Consider the following 26,298-nt stretch of genomic DNA (forward strand, 5'->3'; position numbering starts at 1 on the left):
ACTAGGGATGGCAAATAATTGCCAGCCTTGCCAGTGATACCCAGATCTGGCGAATAATTTGTTTTTGTAATATTCAGTACTGCTTGTTGGTATCTTTTTGGTCAGTGTATTTTATGTATGAAGGAGCATACACACGCATTTCCTTTTAGCCAGAAAATTATCTGCGTTCCACGGTTGGGGTTCTCAAAAATATTTGGAACAGGCAGATTTAAAACTATTCTGCTCAAGATTTACCCATAAAATGTTAAATGAGCATTTGTTCTGTATTTTTTTCAAACTTGCAAATAAAGTCCTCTAAACTGTCATACTGAACAATTGCACTGCAACCTCCTCTCCCCTAGAAAGCCACAAGTGTGTCTGTGTCCCGGTTTCCTCCTGTCATTTTGTATTCGTCTATCGTTTTCACTGGATTTTCATTTTCGTGCACATTTTCATTTGCTAATTCTGTGAGCTCCCTCTCATGCTGTTTCTCATATGCTGTCTCTCCCTTCCTCCTTCAGGAGTCAGTGTGTGCCTGTTCTGGTGGCAAAGAGTGCAGAGCCATTTGGAGGCCCAGGTCTCATTTAATTAGGACTGTTGAGCTGCTAGTGCCAAAGGGCATCCCAATTCAGCTGACCGGTTTCGGACCTGAACAACATCAGCTGCCTCCTATGCTTAGCCATTCTGGGGGAGGCAAGTGGAGGGGGCACACCTGGTTTGGTAGTAGCCCATCCTATTTTTGTGGAGCCAAGTGAAGCGCTCTTGCTCCTTTAAAGACTGATGTTTAGACTGCTCAATACTAAAATATATGGACGAAGCTGGGGCAGTGCACACTCCTCCAAAGTATTGCTTAAAATTGTAATCAAGATCCAAACTGTATCATAGGACCCCAGTTTTCAAAATCAACAGGCCTACTGCCTGAAACAGGTGGGTACTCCAGCTGTCTAAGGAAAGGTCCCTTCAAAATGGTAGCATTGATGTTAACCAGGCCATTTTGAGGCCCTTACCACTGATTACTGCTCGACAGTGTCATGTGTAGTACACCTGGTCCATTTCTTGCATGCACAAAGATTCATTTTCTTTCATGTGTGGCTGCAGGCAATTTTGTTTAGTAGCTGAAGCACACTCATATAACAACTTATATAGCACCTCTAACATAATGAAGTGTTCCAAGGCGCTTTACAGGAGCATTATAAAACAATGTATGACACTGAGCCACAAAAGGAGATATTAGGTCAGATGACCAAAAGCTTGGTCGAAGAGGTAGATTTTAAGGAGTGTCTTAAAGAAGGAAATCGAGGTGGAGAGGCAGAGAGGTGTAGGGAGGGTATTCCAAAGCTTGAACTAACTGTACACATCTTTCATGCACCTGTGTACTGTGTCCGCACCTGCTCACTCTTTAGTACATTCACTCTCCCTTTGTACCCAGTGTCCTTCCTTTTTGCACTGGACATTAACCTCACGTTCTCACGCCATGCTCTTTCGTACATGCATGGTCACCTTCCTGTCTCTCTAACTTAGTCCTTCACATTCTCAAACTACTTTTGTAAACAGAAGAAGCATTCACGAACCAGGATTACACAGTAAAATATTGGGTTTTCATAGACAATATACAGTGATTATGAGTACAAAGAACAAAGAAAATTACAGCACAGGAACAGGCCCTTCGGCCCTCCAAGCCTGCGCCGATCCAGATCCTCTATCTAAACATGACGCCTATTTTCTAAGGATCTGTATCTCTTTACTTCCTGCCCATTCATGTATCTGTCTAGATACATCTTAAAAGACGCTATCGTGCCCGCGTCTACCACCTCCGCTGGCAACGCGTTCCAGGCACCCACCACCCTCTGCGTAAAGAACTTTCCACGCATATCCCCCCTAAACTTTTCCCCTCTCACTTTGAACTCGTGACCCCTAGTAATTGAATCCCCCACTCTGGGGGAAAAAGCTTCTTGCTATCCAACCTTTCTATACCTCTCATGATTTTGTACACCTCAAACCAGGTCCCTCCTCAACCTCCGTCTTTCTAATGAAAATAATCCTAATCTACTCAACCTCTCTTCATAGCTAGCGCCCTCCATACCAGGCAACATCCTGGTGAACCTCCTCTGCACCCTCTCCAAAGCATCTACATCCTTTTGGTAATGTGGCGACCAGAACTGCACGCAGTATTCCAAATGTGGCCGAATCAAAGTCCTATACAACTGTAACATGACCTGCCAACTCTTGTACTCAATACCCCGTCCGATGAAGGAAAGCATGCCGTATGCCTTCTTGACCACTCTATTGACCTGCGTTGCCACCTTCAGGGAACAATGGACCTGAACACCCAAATCTCTCTGTACATCAATTTTCCCCAGGACGTTTCCATTTACTGTATAGTTCACTCTTGAATTGGATCTTCCAAAATGCATCACCTCGCATTTGCCCTGATTGAACTCCATCTGCCATTTCTCTGCCCAACTCTCCAATCTATCTATATTCTGCTGTATTCTCTGACAGTCCCCTTCACTATCTGCTACTCCACCAATCTTAGTGTCGTCTGCAAACTTGCTAATCAGACCACCTATACTTTCCTCCAAATCATTTATGTATATCACAAACAACAGTGGTCCCAGCACGGATCCCTGTGGAACACCACTGGTCACACGTCTCCATTTTGAGAAACTCCCTTCCACTGCTACTCTCTGTCTCCTGTTGCCCAGCCAGTTCTTTATCCATCTAGCTAGTACACCTTGGACCCCATGCGCCTTCACTTTCTCCATCAGCCTACCATGGGGTAGTCCACTAAAATATATCAATTTTTGTATTCATCAGACCTATCGGTTTATTTTGCAACTCATAGATGTTTCACAACTTGTATGTTTATTTACAAATAAATTATGATTCATGCAAAACCAGCTATTCTAGCATGCACAATCTTGTAAGTTTTCAAAACAATCAAGCAGTGAGTCATGTTGGCAATAAACGAATATCAGAAATCACACATGCTTTCTAAGATGTAACAATGAATATAGTTTAGTAGTATATCATTGTCTGCATGTCAAGAGATTAGTTGAACAGTAACTGTTGAAAGGGAAGTAAAGTGTACGGAAGGTACTTTTTGTTCAAAGTACTCCCTTGCATTATGGCTAGAAAAAGACACAAAATTCTTGCTTGAATTCTCTGAGCTACATAAAGATCTGTCAGGTTCCAGAAGCCCCCTCTGCTAGGAAACTCTGCAATGATACTGAAGGAAAATGATTCTATGGTTTCATTGAAAACAATGTAGACTTTGTGCTGGCTGGAAAACCAGCTTCCAGTTAGATGTGTAAAAACATCAGGTAAATCATGTTTTTCACTAATAAAACAGCTGGGGAGTTACTCTAAAGGAAATGTACTGACTACTGATGTTTAAGAACTTGAGTCAATATAAGATGCTTCAAATATTGTTGTTGCTTATTTCAAAACAGTAACATAAAATTGCTTCAGCTTTAAAAGTTTCTAAATATAATCATTTTCTGTAGGACTCTCTCGATCTGCATAAAGTAGCTATTATGGGACACTCGTTTGGTGGAGCCACAGTTATTGATTCACTCAGCAAAGAGCTTCGATTTGGGTAAGTTATAATAAATCTGGTACAATATACAGTGAAATTTGTTGGTAGAAAAGTTCTTAAGTATCTCAAGGTCCAAAGCACTAATGTCCTTTAGGGAAGAAAATCTGCTGTCCTTACCTGCTCTGGTCTACATGTGACTCCAGATCCATAGCAATGTGGTTGACTCTTACATGCCCTCGAAATGGCCTAGCAAGCCACTCAGTTCAAGGGCAATTAGGGATGGGCAATAAATGCTGGCCTGGCCTGCGACGCTCACATCCCATGAAAGAATATATTTTTAAAAAAAGGTGATGTGGATATCTTACTATATTCTGCATGCTAATAGATAATTTAGACTTCAATTAATGTTTTTAAGCTATATTGCATTATCGCTAGTTCAAATAAAATAACATTACCAAATGCCAAGTATATAATTTCATTATAGACTTGTAAATTTGGTTGAGGTTTTGTAAATGGAGTCTATGTCATAGTCAATTGTGTGATATTTATAAATATCTAAGCAAAACTGACCAAATAACCCATGAGCTTGTGTGTGTGTAACATATTGTATTCAAACTTCATGAATGCTTAAACAAGGTTACAAATATTTCCAATCTCATTTCTGGCAAGTGGCAATGTTTATTCTATCATATCACTTGCATAATATATATATCACTCAAATGCTTTGAAAAAAGTGAGTTTTAATTTTTGTGGCCAAAGAATATCTACTTTCAATATTTTTGCGATCTACAAAAAACTAAATACTGCAGATGCTGGAAACACATTGCAGGTCAGGTAACATTTGTGGTGAGAAGAAGGTAGGGTTAACGTTTCAGGTCGATGACCCTTCATCAGGAACTTCTTGCCATATGGAAATTGTTCCACAGTGTACAACATAGGATGGTCAGGTAGTGGTATAAACTATCCATTCCTGAAACCATCTGCCAAAAGAGATCACCCTGGTGAAAATAGTGAGAACTGCAGTCACGTACATTATCTTCAAAGGGATTATTCTTAATTACCTATAAATTGACATCAACAAGTTCTTCCTAAACATTAATGTTCAAATCTAATTGCAATTAGCAAGCTGTAATTTGGCTTAGTCATTGTTTTGCTGGAGAGGTTCTCCCTCTTTCTAAATTGAACTAATTTATCACTTTCAACCAGTTTTAACAAGCTCCACTGTTCCTCTGCTACCTTTTTTCCCCTGTAGGTACTTCATGCTATTACCATTAGGTAATAGCTACTCACTTTGACGTACAATTGTGCAATATGATTGTAGGAAATAAAGCATTTCAGAGAGCAGTAATGTTAGAATGTGCATTGTTCAGTGAATCTTCACAAGGGTCAGTGCTTCACCTCATGTTTGTCATCATGTAAATCACCTAGACAGCAAAGTAAACTGTAATTTGATCACATTCCAGACAGCACAAAAATAAAGGATGCAGTAGAAATGAGATACAGCAACAGATTTGCAAGATTATTTATTATTGTTTTATTTATTTAGAGATACAGCACTGAAACAGGCCCTTCGGCCCACAAAGTCTGTGCCGACCAAGAACCACCCATTTATACTAACCCTACAGTAATCCCATATTCCCTACCACCTACCTACACTAGGGGCAATTTACAATGGCCAATTTACCTATCACCTGCAAGTCTTTGGCAGTGGGATCAGTTATGTTCTGCTTAACTGCATAAACACTTGTAAATGACTAATGTGAGACAATTTACATTCATCACAGGAGGCCACCATTCGGCCCATCGAGTCCATGCCGGTTCTCCAGAGCTATCCAGTCAGTCCCACTCCCCTGCTCGATCCCCATAGCCCTGCAAATTTATTTCCTTCAAGTTGCCATCCAATTTCCTTTTAAAGTCATTGATTGTCTTCGCTTCCACCACACTTGTAGACAGCGAGTTCCTGGTCATTACTACTCACTGCATTAAAAAAAAATTCTTCCCTCTTATTCTGCCTGCATCTCTTGCCCAAAACTTTCAATCTGTCCCCTAGTTCTTGTACAATTAGTTAATGGGAACAGTTTTTCCTTGTCTAACTTAGCTAAACCTGTCATAATCTTGTACACTTCTATTAAATCTCCCCTCATCCCTGGGACCATTCTGGTAAATCTCCACTGCACCTTCTCAAGGACCCTCACATCTTTCCTAAACTGTGGTGACCAGAACTGGATGCAATACTCCAGTTGGGGCCTAACCAGAGCTTTATTAAGGTTCAGCGTAACATCCCTGCTTTTGTACTCAATGCATCTATTTATGAAGCCCAAGAACCCATATGCTTTACTAACCACTCTCTCAATATGTCCTGCTATCTTCAAAGATGGACGGCTATGCACTTCCAGGTCCCTCTGTTCCTGCACTCTCTTTAGAACTGTGCCATTAAGTCTATATTGCCTCTCCCTATTCCTTGTGCCAAAATGCATTACCTCACACTTGTATTAAATCCCATCTACCACCTCTCTGCCCATTCTGCTAGCCTGTCTATGTACTGTTGCAGGAGGTTCATATCATCCTCACTGTTCGTCACACCTCCAAGTTTTATATAATTGGCAAATTTTGAGATTCTCCTCTGTATTCCAAGATCCAAGTCATTTATATATAGCAAACAAAGCAGTGGTCCAGCATTGATCCTTGGAGAACACCACTGTCTAACATCCTCCAGTCTGAAAAACAACCATTTGCTGCAACTCATTGTTTTGTCCATAAGCCAACTTGTCACTGATCCTCCTATTCCATGAACCTCAATTTTGTTAACTGGCCTTTTATGTGGTACCTTATCAAACACTTTCTAAAAATCCCACATTTACTTCATCAACCTTCTCTGTTACTTCAAAAAATTCAATTTTACTAGTCAATTTTGGGGCGGCACAGTGGCGCAGTGGTTAGCACCGCAGCCTCACAGCTCCAGGGACCCTGGTTCAATTCTGGGTGCTGCCTGTGTGGAGTTTGCAAGTTCTCCCTGTGTCTGCGTGGGTTTCCTCCGGGTGCTCCGGTTTCCTCCCACATGCCAAAGACTTGCAGGTTGATAGGTTAATTGGCCATTATAAATTGCCCCTACTATAGGTAGGTGGTAGGGAAATATAGGGACAGGTGGGGATGTGGTAGGAATATGGGATTAGTGTAGGATTAGTATAAATGGGTGGTTGATGGTCGGCACAGACTCGGTGGGCCGAAGGGCCTGTTTCAGTGCTGTATCTCTAAACTAAAAAAGCATGATCCGCCTTTTGCAAATTAAACAAATGTCTTATATAAATATAAAATGAATTAAACTGAATAAATAAATCGGGCTGAGAAAGGCACCAGTGAGTAAGGCATGCCATTTTCAGTGTCCAGTTAATGGGTAAACTAGTATATTAATATTTATAGCCAGAACTGTGAAATACAATACGCTGTTCAGGAATTAAGAGTATTTGGATTTAAGCATAATTTGGGTAAAATACAGTTGTATCACCTGCACACCAGGCCAATCAACAAAAGAGGAGAAACACTTATTTTAATCGCCTGCTGTATGTTTCAAGCATTTTCTTTTTTTATGCTTTATATAATACCCAAGGTCTCCTGGTGCCATTCTTCTTTTCTCTTCACCCACGGATCACTCAGATGTCTGCCTGAATGGTAAGGCATTGTGAGAGCTTCTGAGGAAGTAAAGGTTGACCTGCATATTTCTATGCTGGTTGTTGAACACCATGTACACATCGAAATTAAAAAAAAAATCCTTTTAGGACACCATAGGGCACAGTGTCGTATAAAGCAGTACAAGTGCATCATAGATACAGTCAATGAGCTTCTGCAATCTGAGAAATCCAGCAATTCTGTAGTGTTGTGCTGCCGTTGATCCATGGAAAAAGTGCTGACATTTTTGGCCCTACTAAATACCACATGACTGCATTCTTGACAAAACAATAAACTTAATTAATACTACACATGTCCCTAGTACTCACCTGGAAGCAACCTGACATATAAAAAATTGAGAGTCACCTTGACTTTGTCAGCCACTGGCTTTGTCATTTACATGTTACATATTGGGCAAAATTCTTTCTGAAGGATACTGTCAATGCTAAACTTCAGCTACTTTAGGCACATCTCTACTGCCACATCAATGAGTGTGGCTGGTACAGGAGACCCGCTATGTAATGGATAGTTGGGACTTGATATGTCACATGTTATCACACCTTGCGGGAAGTCCCCTTCCTAGTTTTGCTGGTCCACCTCTGCCAAATACAGTACCAGTATTGTACTTAATACAATTCACAGTGCAGAAAAACATAAAATGTGGGAGAAAAAAATCATACCAGCTTACATTTAAATGAGGACTCTCGCTTTCTCACTGCTAGCTCTCTGGTAATGCCTGTTCCATTGGGGTAAGTTGAATGCATAAAAAGAGAAATGTGTTACTGCTGTAATGTGGCGCGCTTGCCTCCTAAGTGTCCAATGTGCTTTCCTAGTTCCCCAAATGCACTAATAAGGCGATTAACATTCATGGCTAATTCATTTAGCAATTTTATTGTTGTTGGAAAATGGGTGATGATAGACAGCTGTACAACAGCCCCAATATTACTGTCTGCAGTCACACAATTGTCACCAGCATAAAACTTTACACTTCTGTGCTATACGTGCATTATACGGGGTAGTGAAAATGTCAACAAGATTGATTCCACAGAATAGAGAATAAAATGTGAGGAAACCTCAGAGAAATCTTCAGAAAAAAATGGCCAAGAAGGTGAGGGAGACTTCATTACGATCCAGTTAAATCCAGATTAGTACTGCAAAGCAAAGAAAGGAAGGGGAGCCAAAAGACATATATAGAAGTTAATGAAAAATAAATAAGATATTAGGAAAAAAGTTTCTTTATATTCAGGGTGATATATGACTGGAATAATCTACCAAGAGAAGAGGTAAAAACATTCAAAATACAATTAGATGTTTTACTTGAGGATGAGCTTTAACGGGTGAATGGCCTTTTCTCACCCATCTCGAATTTAAAAAATATTAAAATGCTTTCAATTAATCTGTGAAGGCAACGTCATACCTGTTAAGTCCAGTGTTAAACTGTGATCTATTCATTTACCTGTGGCTGGGAAAGCACCTGCTAAATATGTTTATAACATTAGTTGCAGAGATCATTAACTATGCTGCACTACATTTTCTTCTTATACATAGATGTGGAGTGGCATTAGATGCATGGATGTTCCCACTGGAGGATGCAATATATGCAAAGGTACAGAAGCCAATACTGTTCATCAACTCAGAAAAATTCCAGTGGGTTGCAAATATCCTGAAAATGAAAAAACTTGATTCAAACACAATACAGCAAAAGATGATTACAATCATGTGAGTAAATGTAAACCTGAAAGAAAATCTATGAATCATACTATCTGGTTTAATAGCATCTGTTAAATCAAAAACAATGTTTGTAATTGTTGGAATGGTTGGAAGGGTAAAAGAAATAATCCAAAATTCCTTAACCTTCTGAACACTAAATATCCTTTCTGGCTTTCACAAACAAATTTTGCTAACTATAATGGGTAGGAATCTGTGAAGATGTTGGCAAACTTTTGGTGGGAGTGGGTTTGATTAAACTGTGGTGCAGTTTGCCAATATAGATAGTTCCTTTCCAACATTTTAATTTAACTCCCATTCAATATTGTGATTTTAAATTTAAAAATACTCTAGCAGTAAATGGGCCTTTTTATGGTGTCTACAACTTTGTTATGCAAGTGAGCTGAATACCACATTGATCAAAGATAATTAAAGTTAATCCCAAACAGATAAAAAGAATTCACAGTTCCCTGGTACCCATAGGCATGTTTATTTCCCCCCAGCTCAACCCATCACAAACCATGGATTCTGAATGCAACAGTAAAAGTTTCAGTCTGGCTTAATAAAAATTAATAACGAATTGAAACCTAGTGCCATGAAACTATTGTCAATTGTCATAGAAACCCATCTGGTTCACTAATTTCCTTTAGGGAAGGAAATCTGGCCTGCATGTGACTCCAGACCCACAGCAATGTGATTGACTCTTAACTGCCCTCTGAAATGGCGCCTCAAGCCACTCAATTCAAGGGCAATTAAGGATGAGCTACAAATGCTGGCCTTGCCAGCAACGCCCACATTCCATGAAAGAAGCAAGAGGCAAAGCCATTGGAGGGACTTGAAAACAAGGATGAGAATTTTAAAATTGAACTGTTGCGTGACTGGGAGCCATTGTAGGGCGAGGGGCAGTGGGTGAACTTGACTTTGCACAAGTAAGGATACAGGCAGCAGAGTTTTGGATGTCCTCAAATTTACATGGAGTAGAATGAGAGAGGCTGGCCAGGAGTGCATTGGAATAGTCCAAGTTAACAAGGGCATGGATGAGGGTTTCAGAAGCAGATGAGCTGAAGCAGGGGCAGAGTCATGTGATGTTAGAGATGGAAATAGGCGGTCTTAAATGTGGTTGGAAGCTCATCTCGAGACCAGATATAACACCAAGGCTGCAAACAGTCTGGTTCAGCCTCAGACAGTTGGCAGAGTGAGGGATGGAGTTAGTAGCTAGAAAACAGAGTCTGTAGCAGCAACCAAAGACGATAGCTTCTGATAACTTAGTAACAGTGGAAGAGTGGAGAGGTGATGGTGAAGTAGAACTGGGTATCATCAGCATATATCTGAAAAATAACATGTGTTTTTGGATGATATCACCAAAAGGCCACATGTAGTTGATATGAGATGAGGGGGCCGAGGATATATCCTTGGCAGATAGCAGAGGTAATGCTGCAGCAAGTGAAGCCATTGTAAGTGATACACTGGCTACGATTAGATAGGAATGGGACCAGGCGAGTGCAGTCCCACTCAGCTGGAAAACAGTGAAGAGGCATTAGAGGAGGGTGATATGGTCAACCTTGTCAAAGGTTGCAGACAGGTCGAGAAGGATGGGGAGGGCTAGTTTACCTTTGTCACTGTCATAAAGGATGTCATTTGTAACTGACAGGAGTGGGAACAGAATCAAGGGAGCAGGAGTTGGGTCTCATGGACAAGGTGCGCTCGGAGAGGGCATGACGGGAGATAGGAGAGAAACTAGAGAAAGATGCAAGTTCAGGACTAGGGCAGGGTAGCTTTACAGGAAGTTGGGCTAATGGGAGGGAAGTGGCAGAGTCAGCTGATCAGATTGTCTCAATTCTAGTGGCAAAGATGTCCTTGACATCTTCGCACTTCTTGGAGGTGAGGGTGGAGAAGACAGAGGAGATGGTTTTCAGTAAAGAAAAGCATCTGGGGGGTTATCTTTGCATTTCAGGATAATACTAGAACAGTGAGCAGTTTTAGCAGACGAGCGTAGAATAGTGCTTTCTGTAGTTCAGCCAGGTCTGGCGGTAAATGGCTAAACTAGTTGTCCCCCATATCTATTCAACTCTGCATACTTTGGACTTAAGGGAGCGGAGATGAGGGCCGTACCAGTGGTAATGGCCAAGGTGAGAGAGAGTAATTGTTTTATTGGGGACTAGAGCATCGAAGGTGGACGTGGAGATGGACATAAATGATCCCTTGGCTTGAAAGGTCTTAAAAGAATGGGAGGCAGAGGGGCTTGAGGGAATTTGAGAGCATGGGGTCAAGGTGGCCTAAGGCACAGCTGCCAATGATGGGGCACACAGGAATATACAGACAGAGAGTCAGACATTTCCAGAGGGTGGGGGTGGGTTAACTGTAGAGTGCTACAGGGATGCGGAAAATGAGGCCATTCGAAGAATTTAAATACAAAAATTTTAAAGTTGAGACATTGAGCCAATTTAGGTCAGTGAGGACAAAGGTATTGAGCAATCAGGATTTGGTTCCAGACAGCACTGTGTAACTTCAAAGATGGTCTTATCATGACAGTCCATATTTTATGTTCTACGATTTTGACAGGTACATCATCATGATTTCTGTGGCGTTGTTTTATTTTAAACATTTTCTTCTGAGGGGGAGTGAAATACAACAATTCTCAAGAAAAAAAATGTTGCTGACAATTTGATTCACTTCAATTAAACAATATTTTGGCAGTACAGTAAGGAACTACTCAGTAACACACATTAAATGATAAAATATAAAGTGAATGAATTAGCCATGGAAGTTTACTATTCAATTATAAGGAGAGCAAGAAGTGGCTAGCTCATTGGGCAAGTATCTCAACAGGCTGGATGCTGTGGGCATGATGGCACATATTAATGTTCAACCTGTTTTTGCCTTACCAAATATATCTCCCAAGCTACTAAGGTTTCTATACACACATGACGACTTTTTCCCTGGAGATCCATACAGGATATGATGAATCCAGGAAATGCTATCACTTAAGAGTCATTACAGTACAGAAGGAGGCCATTTGACCCATCAAGACTTTGCCAGCTCTCTTAGAACATTCCGGTCAATCCATTCCCCCACTCTATCCCCATAGCCCTGCAAGTTTTTTTCCCTCAAGTGGTCCATCCAATTTCCTTTTGAAATCGATCTTATCCACTTTCACCACCCTCAAAGGCAGACTTCCAAATCATTACCACTTGCTGCGGGAAAAAAATTAGGCACATTCCTCCCACATTTCTTGCCCAAAACCTTAAATCTGTGTCCCTTGGTCCTTGCACCATCAGCTAATGGGAACAGCTCTTTGTCTACCTTGTCTAAAGCTGTCATAATCTTGTACACCTTTATCAAATCTCCCCTTAGCTCCAGAGAACAACCCCAGGTTTTCCAACCTAACCTTGTAGCTAAAATCCTTTATCCCTGGAACCATTCTGGTAAATCTCTTCTGCACCCTCTCAAGGACCTTCCTAAAGTGTGGTGACCAGAACTGGATAAGGTACTCTACTTGTGGCATAATCAAAGCTTTATAAAGGTTTAGCATAACTTCCCTGTTTTTGTACTCGGTACCTCTTTATGAAGTCCAAAATCCCATATGCTTTTCTAACTACTCTCTCATGTCCTGGCACCTTCAAAGATCTATGCACATGAATCCACCAGGTCCCTCTGTCTCTGCACACCTTTTACAACTCTGCTATTAAGTCTATCTTGCCTTTCCCTGTCCCTTTTGCCAAAATGCACCTTACACTTCTGTGTTAAATTCCATCTGCCACTTGTCTGCCCGTTATGCTAGCCTGTCTATGACCTGATGCAGTTGATTGGTATCATCCTCACTGTTTGGCATAACTCTAAGTTCGGTGGTATCGGCAAATTGTGAAATTTCATTTTGTATTCCAATATCCAAGATATTTACACATATCAAAAAAAACAGTGGTCCTGGCACTGACCCTTGGGGAACACCACTGTCTACCATCCTCTAGTCTGAAAAACAACCATTTACCATGACTTGCTGTTTTCTGTCCTTAAGCCAATTTTTTCCAAGCTGACCCCGACCCTCCTATTCCATGAGCCTCAATTTTGTTAACCAGCCTTTAATGTGGTACTTTCTCAGATGCTTTCTTAAAATCCATTTAGGCAATATTCATTACTTTCCCTTCATCAACTTTCTCTGTCACTTCATCAAAAAAATCAATTAGATTAGTGAAGCACAATCTGCCTTTTACAAATCTCTGCTGGTTCTCCTGAATTAACTGAAACCTCTCTAAGTGCCTGTTGATCTTTTCCCTGATTATTGTTTCTCAAATCTCACCTACCACTGACATTAAACTGACCAGCCCATAGTTACTAGAAATGTCCTTTCTTGAATAAGGGTGTCACATTTGCTACTGTCCAATCCTCTGGCACCTGTCCTCTATCTAGGGAAGATTGTAAGATTATGGCAAGCCCATCTACTACCTCAGCCCCCTGTTCCTTTAGCAACCTGGGATGTAAGCCATCCGAACCAGGTGACCTATCCACTCTAAGCATAGCCAGAAAATCATAGATGATATAGCATAGAAAAACTACTCAACCCATAGTGGCTGTGCTGGCTCTGGTAGAGCTATCTAATTACAAACTTAAGGAATGAAATGTCTCAGTGGCTTTAATGCAGGATTGTCCAACATTTTCACATGGTGGGCCACATTACAATTTTTGTCTGATATGGGGGGCCGGTGAGGCAATTTTGGAAAGATAAAGACATTAAAATTTACCTTACTATTAATCAAAATGACAACAAAGCTACATTTTTGTGAAGAAGCTTTAAAGAAGACAGATTTATTGACTTACTTTCTGGTCACTAGGTTGGACACTGATTTTAGTGAGATACCTGGCATTTTTTTTGCTTGCACAAGTAGTCAATGTTTTCTCACACACTTGTAGTCTGGTAGATGTCATTGTCAGGATCTTGATCACTTTCTCTCCCTCTCTTTTCCCCCCCACCCCCCCGCCCAATCCCCTCACTGTCCCCCTTTCTCTGAGTTGCAGAGAGTAGAACACTCAGCAGATGGTTGATCAGTTTTAAAAAAATCACAAGTCAGTTTCACAGCTGACAGATCCTGACATCGGGAACAGCACTTTGAGCTTCAGCTATATTCGGGGTTTTTTAAAAGGCCGCCGGAAAACCCCGATTCTGTCCAAAGTTTAGAAATTGCTGTTCCCAATGTCAGGATCTGACAGCTGTCATAGAGTTACCCAACACACAAAGGGGCCCTTCATGTCCGTGCCGGCCATCGAGCGCCTATCTATTCTAATCCCATTTTCCAGCACTTGGCCCGTAGCCATGTATGCTGTGGCATTTCAAGTTACTACTTAAATGTTGTAGGGTTCCTGCCTCTACCACCCCTTCAGGCAGAGTGGTCCAGATTCCAAACACCCTCTGGGTGAAAAAAGTTTTCCTCAAATCCCCTCTAAACCTTGTGCCCCTTAAATTTATGCCCCCTGGTTACAGACACTCCCACTAAAGGAAAAGGTTTCTTCCCATCTACCCTGTTTATACCCCTCATAATTCTGTATACCTCAATCAGGTCCCCCCTCAGCCTTCTCTGCTCTAAGGAAAACAACCCTGGTTATCCAGTCTCTCCATAGCTGAAATGCTCCAGCCCAGGCAATATCCTGGTGAATCTCCTCTGCACCCTCTCCAGTGGAATAACATCCTTCCTATAGTGTGGCGACCAGAACTGTACACAGTACTCCAGCTGTGGCCTAACTAGCGTTTTATACAACTCCATCATAACCTCCCTGCTGTTATATTCTGTGCCTTGGCTAATAAAGGCAAGTATCCCATTTGCCTTCCTAACCTCATTATCTGTGACTGCTGCCTTCAGTGATCTATGGACAAGTACACCAAGGTCCATCTGACCCTCTGTACTTCCTAGGGTCCTACCACCCATTGTATATTCCCTTGCCTTGTTAGTCCTCCCAAAATGCATCACTTCACACTTCTCAGGATTAAATTCCATTTGCCACTGCTCTGCCCATCTTACCAGCCCAGTTGTGAAACTGATTTGCAATCTATTTTAAAAGCCAGTCTAACAATGTGGAATTTCTCATCTTCAGTCACGGACCCCTGGGGAGGAACAGCCCTGGTCCAGTTTACATCTGCAGGCTGGATTCTGGCCCACGGGCCATATGTTGGACAATCCTGCTTTAATGCAACTGTTCACACCACTGAAGTGTTAAAAATAACAAAATGTGAAATCATAAGGTATCATTTGGAAGATCCTTGACCCATTTGCTCCATAGGCCATGTAAAACATGATTCTTCATGGAAGCAATCCATTTCATGTCCTGAAGAAAGGCCTTGTAGTGAGTCACAAGGCAGTCTCTTCCCCCTCACAGGGCGGCACAGTGGCGCAGTGGTTAGCACTGCAGCCTCACAGCTCCAGGGACCCGGGTTCGATTCCGGGTACTGCCTGTGTGGAGTTTGCAAGTTCTCCCTGTGTCTGCGTGGGTTTCCTCCCACAAGCCAAAAGACTTGCAGCTTGACAGGTAAATTGGCCATTATAAATTGTCACTAGTATAGGTAGGTGGTAGGGAAATATAGGGACAGGTGGGGATGTTTGGTAGGAATATAGGATTAGTATAAATGGGTGGTTGATGTTCGGCACAGACTCAGTGGGCCGAAGGGCCTGTTTCAGTGCTGTATCTCTAATCTAATCTAAATTAAATCAAGCAGAACTCCAGATTATTTATCAATCCTATATCCTAGACCTCTTCTCATCTTTGTGTTATTTTGTCTACTAATCCTAATAATTATCAATCCTGCTGTGAATTATGGATTTACCTAGCATTTTTAAAATGTCTTTCTCACTACAGCATTGACTTCTTTAGCTAAAAGTCTGTTCCACCTGTCCACAACTCAGTTCCTTGCAACTTGAAATGTTGCTTGAAGTTTGTTAACTCCCATCGTTGCGCATTCATTCCATTACTACAAGGACTCAGTGGTTCAAGAACAAGGCCCACCACTGCCTTCTCAAGGCAACCAAGGATGGGGAATAAATAAGGTCTTACTGGCAGATCCTACATGTCAAAATTAACACAAAAAAATGCAGATTTTAGGATTAACTTTCTGATCTTTTTTCACAATGGCTACTTGTGATGAAAACATTTTCAATGATCAAGTTATAATCCATTATATACATTGTAAATATTTCTGTGATTGGTATAAGAACACTTATTGAAACTACTGAAAGTGTTGGTAACGCACCTTAGAAGAATTGCTTTACTGTCACAAACCTTTCAACCCACATCTCTGTCTCCATTTGCTTCCATCTCAAATCTTGCATGTTACCCTGCGAGCAGAATCTGTCCATGAGAAAACCTGACGATATCAGTACCTGAAGTAAAGGCCTGCTACCCGACCCAAACCCAACAGCATGTGTTGGGTTCGGGTTCGGGTCCGGGTCGGGCCCATCTTCCAGATCCGGCTTTCGGGCTCGGGTCGGACACACACGGTAAGTGTTTTGCTGGTAAGTATTAAAATTTTAAAAAACTTACCTGAGCTGGTAGTCCAGGACGAAACTGAGTCTGCGCAGTGAGCCAGTGACGTCACTACACATGCGCTGCAGGCTCGGTGTCAGGCAGGTAAGTATAGGGATGGTCGGCTCGGGTCGAGGCAAAATCGGAAGAACTCGGGCTGGGTCAGGCCCCCTGTGGTTCGGTCGGGTTTTTTTTCCCGACCCGAGCAGGCCTTTAACCTGGAGGGCAGGTTTGTTTTGAGCAAATTTTTTAAAGAAAAATTCATAGTTTTATTTTTAATATTTCATGATCCATCAAATGCTGCAGCAGGAATCTCCAGTTACCTAAGATGCCATTGCTAAACTCTACAGCAATGACTGCATTCTCCATGGCTTAACAAAACATGTTCTAGTATTTATAAAGCCACTACTATACCTACTGGCAGAAAATCAATATTCCACATCTCTAAGTCAGGTCCATTTTAGAATGATCATTTGCTCTGCAGCTGAATAGTTTGTAATATGGTTTCCCTGCAATATTTTCCAATCATGGGTTTCATATTGTGCCTCAAAATTTCTTTATGGAAGCCTAAAGAAATATTTTTATTTTTTACCAATAATTTTCATTATTTATTTGAATGTGAAGTAGTTTGCTATATGTTGTGGAGTATTGGTAAAGGCCAAGATAGAAAGGGACAAATATTATTAACTTAGCTAATGTTCATCAAGGGTTGTACTCATGTTCAACCAACACTATCAAGTCACTAACACAACCGTATTTGATTTTTAAATAAAACATTGGACAGTATTATGTACTGCTGTAATCCTAAAATCCTATATTTGTACATTTTGAACTCAAATTTGGTAACCATAATAGTCATTTGCAAACATAGCTATTTTCTCAAAGATAGCTTGGTTTGTACATGGACCGCAGAAAGAATTTAATTTAGAACTTAATTCACTGCCTTGAAGTTTTATTCCTTTTGCTTGGTTCTTCATAGGGGAACGGTACATCAGAGCTTCCCTGATTTTACATTTTTGACTGGTTCTTTTCTTGGAAAGATATTTCGATTGAAAGGGACGATTGATCCCCAAATAGCTATTGATATTTGCAACAAAGCTTCTTTAGCGTTCATGCAAAGACACTTGGGTAAGTAAATAAAATGTATTTATTGTTGGAATATGTAACTAATAATTAAATTTTCTAATTCCAGGTACCAGAAATACCAGGGAGTCATTTTATAGAGATAGTGGGGAGGCAACACCGTAGTAATGGTCAGATTGATGCAATCCACTGAAATACAGGTTTTCTTTCATTTTTACAATGTTTAGTTTAGTTTAGAGATACAGCACTGAAACAGGCCCTTCGGCCCACCGAGTCTGTGCCGACCATCAACCACCCATTTATACTAATCCTACACTAATCCCATATTCCTACCACATCCCCACCTGTCCCTATATTTCCCAATCATCTACCTATACTAAGGGCAATTTATAATGGCCAATTTACCTACCAACCTGCAAGTCTTTTGGCTGTGGGAGGAAACCGGAGCACCCGGAGAAAACCCACGCAGACACAGGGAGAACTTGCAAACTCCACACAGACAGTGCCCAGAATTGAACCCGGGTCGCTGAAGCTGTGAGGCTGCGGTACTAACCACTGCACCACTGTGCCGCCCTCTCTGATGTGCAGTCATTGTGGAATGTTCTTGTATGAAATTGCACTTTTTAAAACCCTTAAAGTATTAAACACACTGGCATTTCCATCAAAGAGTTTTGTTAAAGATGCAAAATATTTAATGACTATTCATCTTTAAAATCAGTAACAAAGTTCAATGACACACACATTATGAAGTATGTATAATAAGTATTTCAGAACTTAGGAGAAACACCTCTGGAAAGGGCAGCTTCCCACTCGAAGTGCTAAAAAAAAGCATTTCCCACTGACAGGAAGAAAGCTTCCCTGCTACATGAAGGAATTCAATTATTTTGCGATTAATCTGGATATTTTACTTTTCAGGTCTAGAGAAAGATTTTGATCAATGGGACCCTCTTATTGATGGGAAAGGAGAACACATTATACCAGGCACAAATATTCCTCTGCCTTTATCGAACTCTGAACCCAAGCAATGACTGTCGATGTTGAGTGTACTGCAGTAAAATAAAAATAAATATTAGTGTGAACAGATTTATCTGCAGTGAATATTCGTCATCGTGCAGAACATTTGCCTTATTTTTAAACTCAAATTCTAATAGGCTCATAAATGTCATCAGCCATACAATTTACCTCCATTAATATTTCTGTTGCTTGTATGTAGATGCATGCATCTTTTGGATGAAGACTACAACATTCAAGTTACACATCTAATATTCTTCCAGGACTATAAAACAGTGAGCTTCAAGTTGCAGTAACCTTAACGGTTGCATCTTTTTAAAAAAGTGAACAGTATTATACTGAGCTTTTAAGGGTGTGAATTATTACATTTGGTATTTTGACATTACACTCAACTGTTTAAAGCTGTTAGACTTACATATTTCTTTTACTAGCCCTACTGTTACAGTGAAGGTAAAAGCGAGATTCTACAGGCACAGTGTGGGCATGACCCCACAAAGATAAAGGATAGTACGGCCAAATCTAGAGCCCTCTGATTATCTAGAGGCTTACAGGGTATGTTGAAGCAGAAAAAGAAAGCTTATAACGATAACAAAAAAATTAATACTTTAGAAAGCCTAGAGTATAGAAAGTGCAGGGGTGAAGTAAAAAGAGGAAATTAGAAAAGCAAAGAGAGGACACGAAAAAATATTGGCAGGTAAAATCATGGAAAACCCAAAGATGTTTTATCAGTACATTAAGAGTAACAGGATAATTAAGGAAAGGGTAGGGCCTATCAGAGATGTACAAGGGAACTTACACGTGGATGCAGATGATGTGGGCAGGGTTCTTAATGTGTTTTTTGCCTCTGTCTTCACAAAGGAGAGGGATGATGCAGACATTGTAGTAAAAGAAGAGTGTGAAATATTAGATATGATTAGATATGATAATGAGAGAGGAAGTGCTAGAGGGTCTGACATCCTTGAAAGTGGATAATTCACCAGAACCGGATGGATTGCATCCCAGGTTGTTAAAGGAAGCCAAGAAGGTAATAACGGATGCGCTGAGGATCATCTTCAAATCCTCACTGGATATGGACGAGGTGCCCGAGGATTGGAGGTCTGCGAATGTTATACCATTGTTGAAAAAAGAGTGCGAGGGATAGGCCAAATAATTATAGGCCGGTCAGTCGGACCTCCGTGGTGGGTAAATTATTAGAATCAATTCTGAGGGACAGGATAAACTGCCACTTAGTTAGGCATGGACTGATCAGGGATAGTCATGGATTTGTTAAGGGAAGGTCGTGTCTTACTAACTTAATTGAATTCTTTGAGGAAGTATCAAGGAGAATTGATGAGGGTAGTGCAGTGGATGTGGTCTACATGGATTTTAGTAAAACATTTGACAAGGTCCAACATGGCAGACTGGTCAGTAAAATGAAAGCTCATGGGATACAGGGGAATGTGGCAGGTTGGATCCAAAATTGGCTCAGTGACCGGAAGCAAAGGGTAGTAGTCGACGGATGTTTTTGTGAATGGAAAGCTGTTTCTATTGGCATTCCACGGGGCTCAATGTTGGGTCCCATGCTGCTTATGGTATATATTAATGTTTTGGACTTATATGAGGGAAGTATGATTGGGAAATTTGCTGATGACACAAAAATTGGTCGTGTAGTTGATAGTGAAGAGGATGGCTGTAGACTCCAGAATGATATCAGTGGTTTGGTTGAGTGGGCGGAAAAGCGGCCAATGGAATTCAATCCGGAGAAGTGTGAGGTAATGCTTGGGGACGGCAAATAAAGTGATAGAATACACAATGAACGGGAGTATATTGAGAGGGGTAGAAGTGAGACATCTTGGAGTGCATGCCCACAGGTCCCCGAAGGTGGCAGGAGAGGTAGATAGAGTGGTGAAGAAGGCAAATGGAATGCTTTCCTTTATTGGCCGAGATTATAGAATACAAAAGTAGGGATGTAATGCTGGAACTGTATAAAACGCTGGTTCGGCCACAGCTGTAGTATCGTGTACAGTTCTGGTCGCCACATTACAGGAAGGACCTAGTTGCTCTGGAAAGTGTGCAGAGGAGATTTACAAGAATGTTGCCAGGGCTTGAAAGTTGCAGCTATGAGGAAAGATTGGATAGGCTAAGGTTGTTTTCCTTACAACAGAGGAGACTGGGGGGGTGACTTAATTGAGGTGTATAAAATTATGAGGGCCAAGATAGAGTAGACAGGAAGGACCTGCTTCCCCTAGCAGAGAGGTCAGTTACCAGGGGGCATAGATTTAAGGTGATTGGTAGAAGGATTAGAGAACACATGAGGAAAAACTTTTTCACCCAGAGGGTGAGGGGTGTCTGGAATTCACTGCCAGGAATGGTGGTGGAGGTAGAAACCCTCAATTCTTCTAAAACATACTACATACAGCTGAAGTGCTGTAACCTGCAAGGCTATGGACCAGGTGCTGGAAGGTGGAATTAGATTGGGCGACTAATAAACACGATAGGCTGAATCCTTCTGTGCTGTAATTTTTCTATGGTTCTAAGATTCTAAAAGTTCACCCATGGTTAGAACTTCTTTATTAAGAAAAGATTATTCAAACCAGAATTAGTGTATAATGTAGATTTTTGGAAACATTGTATTATGAAGATTTTCCCTGAATTGCTTTTATGTTACAATTCTGTGACAATGATAGGATACAAAGATGGAAACAATTTTCTGCTCTCAATAGGTTTTTTAATCAAGAACCAGCTCCTCCCAAGCACATTAGTGGTACTTTCCAATAACTATTGAGGTGACTAACCCACTAGCCTTTCTTTCTTACTACTGCAAAAAAGTGTCCATGGCAACCTATACGGGTTACGATTCCGTCCCTGAAGTGCAAACAGGTTATAAATATGCTATGCGCCAAGATTGTTTAATGGAAACAAAAACTATCCCTAAAAAATCTTCTAAAATTTCTTTCAAATTTCAAGATCTAGTTTCTTTGAGCTCACACAGTTTAGTATCCTCCTCAAGGTGTGTAAGAGCAATATTTAAGTGCAAATTAATCAGCACTTTGTCTGATTCAGTCTTGAGTTTTGTCTAAAATTAGAGCAATATGTTTGTAGCTCATTTGCTCTAAATGCACTCATAGCAATCTCATTTCTGGTGCGAGTCTTTCACTACCAGAGTCAAGAATTGTGTTGGCTGCAGCTGGTGTACTGGACCCAAAATAATGTAAAAGCACACTTGCATCTGTTTTTTGAAGCATGAGAGAAAGCAAAATGGGTGTTGGGTGGTTCTATTCCAGTAGAGACTAAATACTCGCTTTGTCTAGTAATACAAAGGTAGATTTTCACCTTCACCACCTATTGAAGCCAATTACCCACTCAATTTTCATTCCACTGATTTGAATAGAATGAAAATCAGATACATTCTTTAACAGTCAGTCAGTCAATCCACTCCACCAGATTGCAGCTCAGGCGGCATAAAACTATAGTGAGTTCACTATGGAGTTACTATGATTTGCTGAGTAAAATTTAGTAGTTCTCTTTTTTTCACTTTAATTATTCTGTAAATTATTCCTCAGTCACAACTCACCCAGCACCCTCCTGATAGCTTTAACAATGATGTGGCTGAAGAGCTGCAGTTATACTGCATGTTTAACTTTGTTAAATAGAAGCCAAAGCTTCAAAATATGAAGAACAGGCTTTTCTATGTCAATTTACTAGCCCCCAACTAACAATATTTGTAATGACAAATGGCTCACCAAATTGTTCTATAATCATTTGAGCTACCCAAGTTATTTAACTTCAATTCTTAAAGCTTCTCCAATTGGTGGCAAACTGCTCAATACTAGTCTAGGAAAGGTTGCAACCTTCTGCTCGAGTCAGCACTGCACTTCAGCTCAAGTGGGAGGGAAAGGGTCAAATTTCCACAAGGGTCTACCACAACTTTAAAGAAACACTGAAAAAACAGTTACAGTTTTTTGGTTTGGTTTGGTGTGGGGAGGGGGAGGGGTAGTGGAGGTTAGAGTTCTCCTGTCAGTTACAACAATCAGGCAAAGTCCTGTGGAAATTCATCCCCAAGGTGTGAAATATAATAGCATTGCCTCTTCACAAGCTGAAACTCAAATTGCCCCATTCTCTTCACTTGCCATTTCTGCCCTGCGTGTTTGCAGGGTGCTAACTTTTCTAATCGCCTTCCTGTCCCAACTCACCCTTCCCATTATCGACCTTGTGGACTCTGTCAGCAGATCAGTTACCACCGCCCATGAGCTTATTGTGGATGATTACATTATCATGGCCTCGAAAGAAAGCTTCCACCTAAATGAAGCCTGCTTGCCAGATTCTGCCTTCCACCACTTGCCCTGTGTAGACTGTCATGGTGGCAGTGCATCTCCAATCACCAAATCACACCTTAGTCTGTTCCCCCAGTCCTTTGGCACTTCCTCCTCCTCCTAAGCATCGCACCTTGTTCCACCCCTCTTGCCTCATTTAAAATCTTCATTCTCTATTACCTACCAAAGTACTGTAAAAATTCTCACCCATAGAGCTTCATTGTTTCCTTGCCTGCGCTGACTTCAAACTCCATCTCTATTCATTATGCTCTCTTTCCTGAGTTCACTGACCACCTATCTTCCCTTACACTCTCCCACCCATATTCATAGTCACCCCCTTGGTCTTGGCATCTCACATGGCCTCGCTACTCCAATCGTGTCAGATAAGGAAGTGATCAGATGGCCTTAAGTCACTCTCCACCCACACCCCCACTATATACTCTACTTCCTTCTATGTCTGCCCCAGGAAAAATTCTCTTCTAATTCACTTACAACTGCACTTTCCAAATCCCAGCTGTCTACCCTTTGCCCCTCCATTCACATTTCTGCACTACTGATCTCCTCAACCACACCCTCACCTCTACCTTTGCCCTAATCCCCATTAAAACGATTACTTTCTCAGTGGCCTTTACCCCAGTACAGCCCTCCTCTCGATTCCCTTAAGTCCAAGGGATGCAGACTTAAGAGATATGGCAGAAAACCGATTTAGCCATTCACCACCAGATCTGGCTGGATCACAAAGCACGATCGGGTCCTGCTCTCATCTGCCAATCCTGGAATGCAAAGGTAACACTTGCATCTTTCTCTAGTTTCTCTATCTCCCCTCTTACCCTCTGAGATCATCTTCTCCATGAAACCCACCTCTTGCTCCTTCAGCTCGATTCCCACTAAACTGCTGACCATCCAACTTCCCTTATTGGCTCACAGGTTAGCTGATACTCTGTGTCTCTCTGTCAAAGCTGCAGTCACAAATTAACTGACTGTCAAAGATAAACCAGCCTTCCTTGTCCTATCTACAGCCTTTCACACAGTTGAGAACACAATCCATCAACAGCTCTTCACTATTGCCCAGCTGGGTAGGACTGTACTCATCTAGTTCTATCATCTATCCAATTGTAGCCAGAGAGTCACCTACAATAGGTTTTCTTCCCACTCCCAGTTACCTATGGTGTACTGGTGGACCTATCCTTGCACCTCCCCCTCCACCCTGGACATTTTGTCTCCATACACTGTCCCTCTGACATCATCTGAATGTTGATGACACCCAGCTCTACCTCACCACCACCTCCCTCAACTTCTGCACTGTCTCTGGTCAGACTGCTTGTCTAACATCTAATACAGGATGAGCAAAACTTTACACCACCAACCAAATATTGGGAAGGCCAAAGCCATTGTCTGATTCCCCACCATAAACTCAGTTACCTAGCCACCCGATTCCATCCCTCTCCAAGACAACTGCCAGAGGCTGAAGCAGACTGTACACAACCTTGGAGTCATGTTTGACCCCAAGATGAGCTTCTGAACACATATCCGCACCATCACTGAGATTGCCTATTTCCTCCTCCATAACATCGCCTGACTCTATCCCTATTTTAGCTCATCAGCTGCTGAAACCCTTATCCATGCCATTGTTATCTCTAGACATGACTATTCCAATGCACTCCTGGCTGGTCTCCCACTTTCTACCCCCTGTAAATTTGTCATCCAAAATTCTGCCGTCCATGTCCTAACTCTCACCAAGCCCCTTTCACCCATCACCTACGCTTTCTGTCCTACACTGGCTCCCAGTTAAGCAACACCTTGATTTTAAAATTCTCATCCTCATCTTCTATACTCTCCATTGCCTCACCCTCCCTATTTCTAATCTCCTACAGCCCCCAACACACATCTGCACTCTACCAATACTGGTCTCATGAACATCCCCAATTTTAATCCACCATTGGTAGCTGTGACATCAGCCCTAAGGTCTGGAATTCCTCCCTAAACCTCTCTTCCCTCCTTTAAGACACTCCTATGACCAACCTTTTGGCAATCTGCCTTAATATCTCCTTACGTGAGTTAGTGTCAATTTTTTTTACAACTCTTCCGTGAAGCCATTGGAACATTTGACTGTTAAATGTTGCATATGCGTACAGGTTGTAAATGCTTTTTGGCGAGAATGTTATCAACTGATGATGAAAAAGTTAAAATTAGTGTCAAAACAATAATAACAGTTTCTATGTACTGGTCGAAGTTCTTCAATCATAATGCTGATAACCCTTTCATTTTAAATAGGTTAATCAAGGTGATGTTTGAAAAAAATCTAGGCCATATTAAACTTATCGTCTTGTCAGTTAAGTGTGCTTTGGGACATCCTGAGGCCATAAGGTGCTATATAAAATACAACTTTCTTTAGTAAGTACTCTGACTTAAGATTTTGAAATGTAGTCTTTTTTTTTTCCTGCCTTGTTCAATTAAACTTCTATCTTTCAAAAGGTACAATGTTTTCTTTGTAAGGTTATTTAAAGTTTCTAATTCATAACAAAGTACAATTAAAATCTTAGTGTTTTGAAACAATTTATCAATGGAAAAAACTGAAATCTCCCCCATCAGTAATTTGGACAAAAGTCTACTTCCATGCAAAAAGGCATGGTCACAAACAGGGCTAATTTTTTTTAACTTTTTTGTAAACAAAGTTTTGAAATGGTAGTTGTAGAATTAGTTAATTGTAGTTAAGCTGCATTTTCCCAACAATGGAACAAGCACACAGCTCTGGAAGTCGTAGAATCATAGAATGGGCACAGGAGGCGGCCAAGTGGACTGTTGAACCCGTGCCAAGTCTTTAAGAGCAATTTAGTTAGTCCCACACCCCTGTCGTTTCCTCATTCCCCTGAAAATGCCTTCCCTTGAAGTGCTTATCCAATTCCCTTTTGAAGGCCATGATTGAATCTGCCCCACCACCCTTTCCGGCAACATATTCCAGATTACAACCACTCGCTGCGTAGAAATTATTTTCCTCATGTTGTCTTTGATACTTTTGCCAATCATTTTAAACGTATGTCCTTTGTTCCCATTGGCAGAAGGGTCAAGGACCAGTTTCTCTCTAGCTACTCTGGACCCCGGGTATGGTAGCTAAATTTGCCAATAACACCAAAATAGGAAGGAAGGCAAGTTGTCAAGAGGTTAAGAGTTTACAAAGTGATATAGATAGGTTAAGTGAATGGGCAAAAAAATTGGCAGATGCAGTATAATGTGAGAAAATGTGAACTTGTCCACTTCGGCAGGAAGAATAGAAAAGCTGTATACTATTTAAGCGGAGATCGCAGAATTCGGTGATAGAGAGATCTGGTTGTCTTAGGTACATGAATCACAACAAGTGATTAGGAAGGCAAATGGAATGTTGGTGTTTATTGCAAGGGGGATAGAGTTTAAAAGTGGGGAAGTTTTACTGCAGCTGTGCAGGACCTTGGTGAGACCACATCTGGAATGCTGTGTAAAGTTTTGGTCTCATTTAAAAAAAGGATATAATTGCATTTG

At 41.2% G+C, this 26,298-nt stretch overlaps 1 protein-coding gene across 5 annotated transcripts in view; it reads left to right on the top strand.

Moving 5' to 3' along the window:
- Window positions 1-25,214, top strand: part of pla2g7 (phospholipase A2, group VII (platelet-activating factor acetylhydrolase, plasma)) — a 161,194-nt gene extending 135,980 nt beyond the window's left edge. For 4 of the 5 annotated variants that reach the window (XM_068022999.1, XM_068022989.1, XM_068023018.1 and 1 more), the window contains exons 8-11: window positions 3,486-3,577; window positions 8,732-8,902; window positions 17,376-17,524; window positions 18,395-25,213. In XM_068022999.1, coding sequence (XP_067879100.1) covers window positions 3,486-3,577; window positions 8,732-8,902; window positions 17,376-17,524; window positions 18,395-18,507 — 525 coding nt within the window. In that variant the 3' untranslated portion in view covers window positions 18,508-25,213. Of the gene's footprint in view, window positions 1-3,485; window positions 3,578-8,731; window positions 8,903-17,375; window positions 17,525-18,394 lie in introns of all 5 variants that reach the window. The other variant, XM_068023027.1, reaches the window with a different exon arrangement.
- The last annotated feature ends 1,084 nt before the right edge of the window (window positions 25,215-26,298 follow it).

The sequence above is a fragment of the Heterodontus francisci genome, chromosome 3 (genome assembly GCF_036365525.1).
Source record: "Heterodontus francisci isolate sHetFra1 chromosome 3, sHetFra1.hap1, whole genome shotgun sequence".
Lineage (NCBI taxonomy): Eukaryota > Metazoa > Chordata > Chondrichthyes > Heterodontiformes > Heterodontidae > Heterodontus > Heterodontus francisci.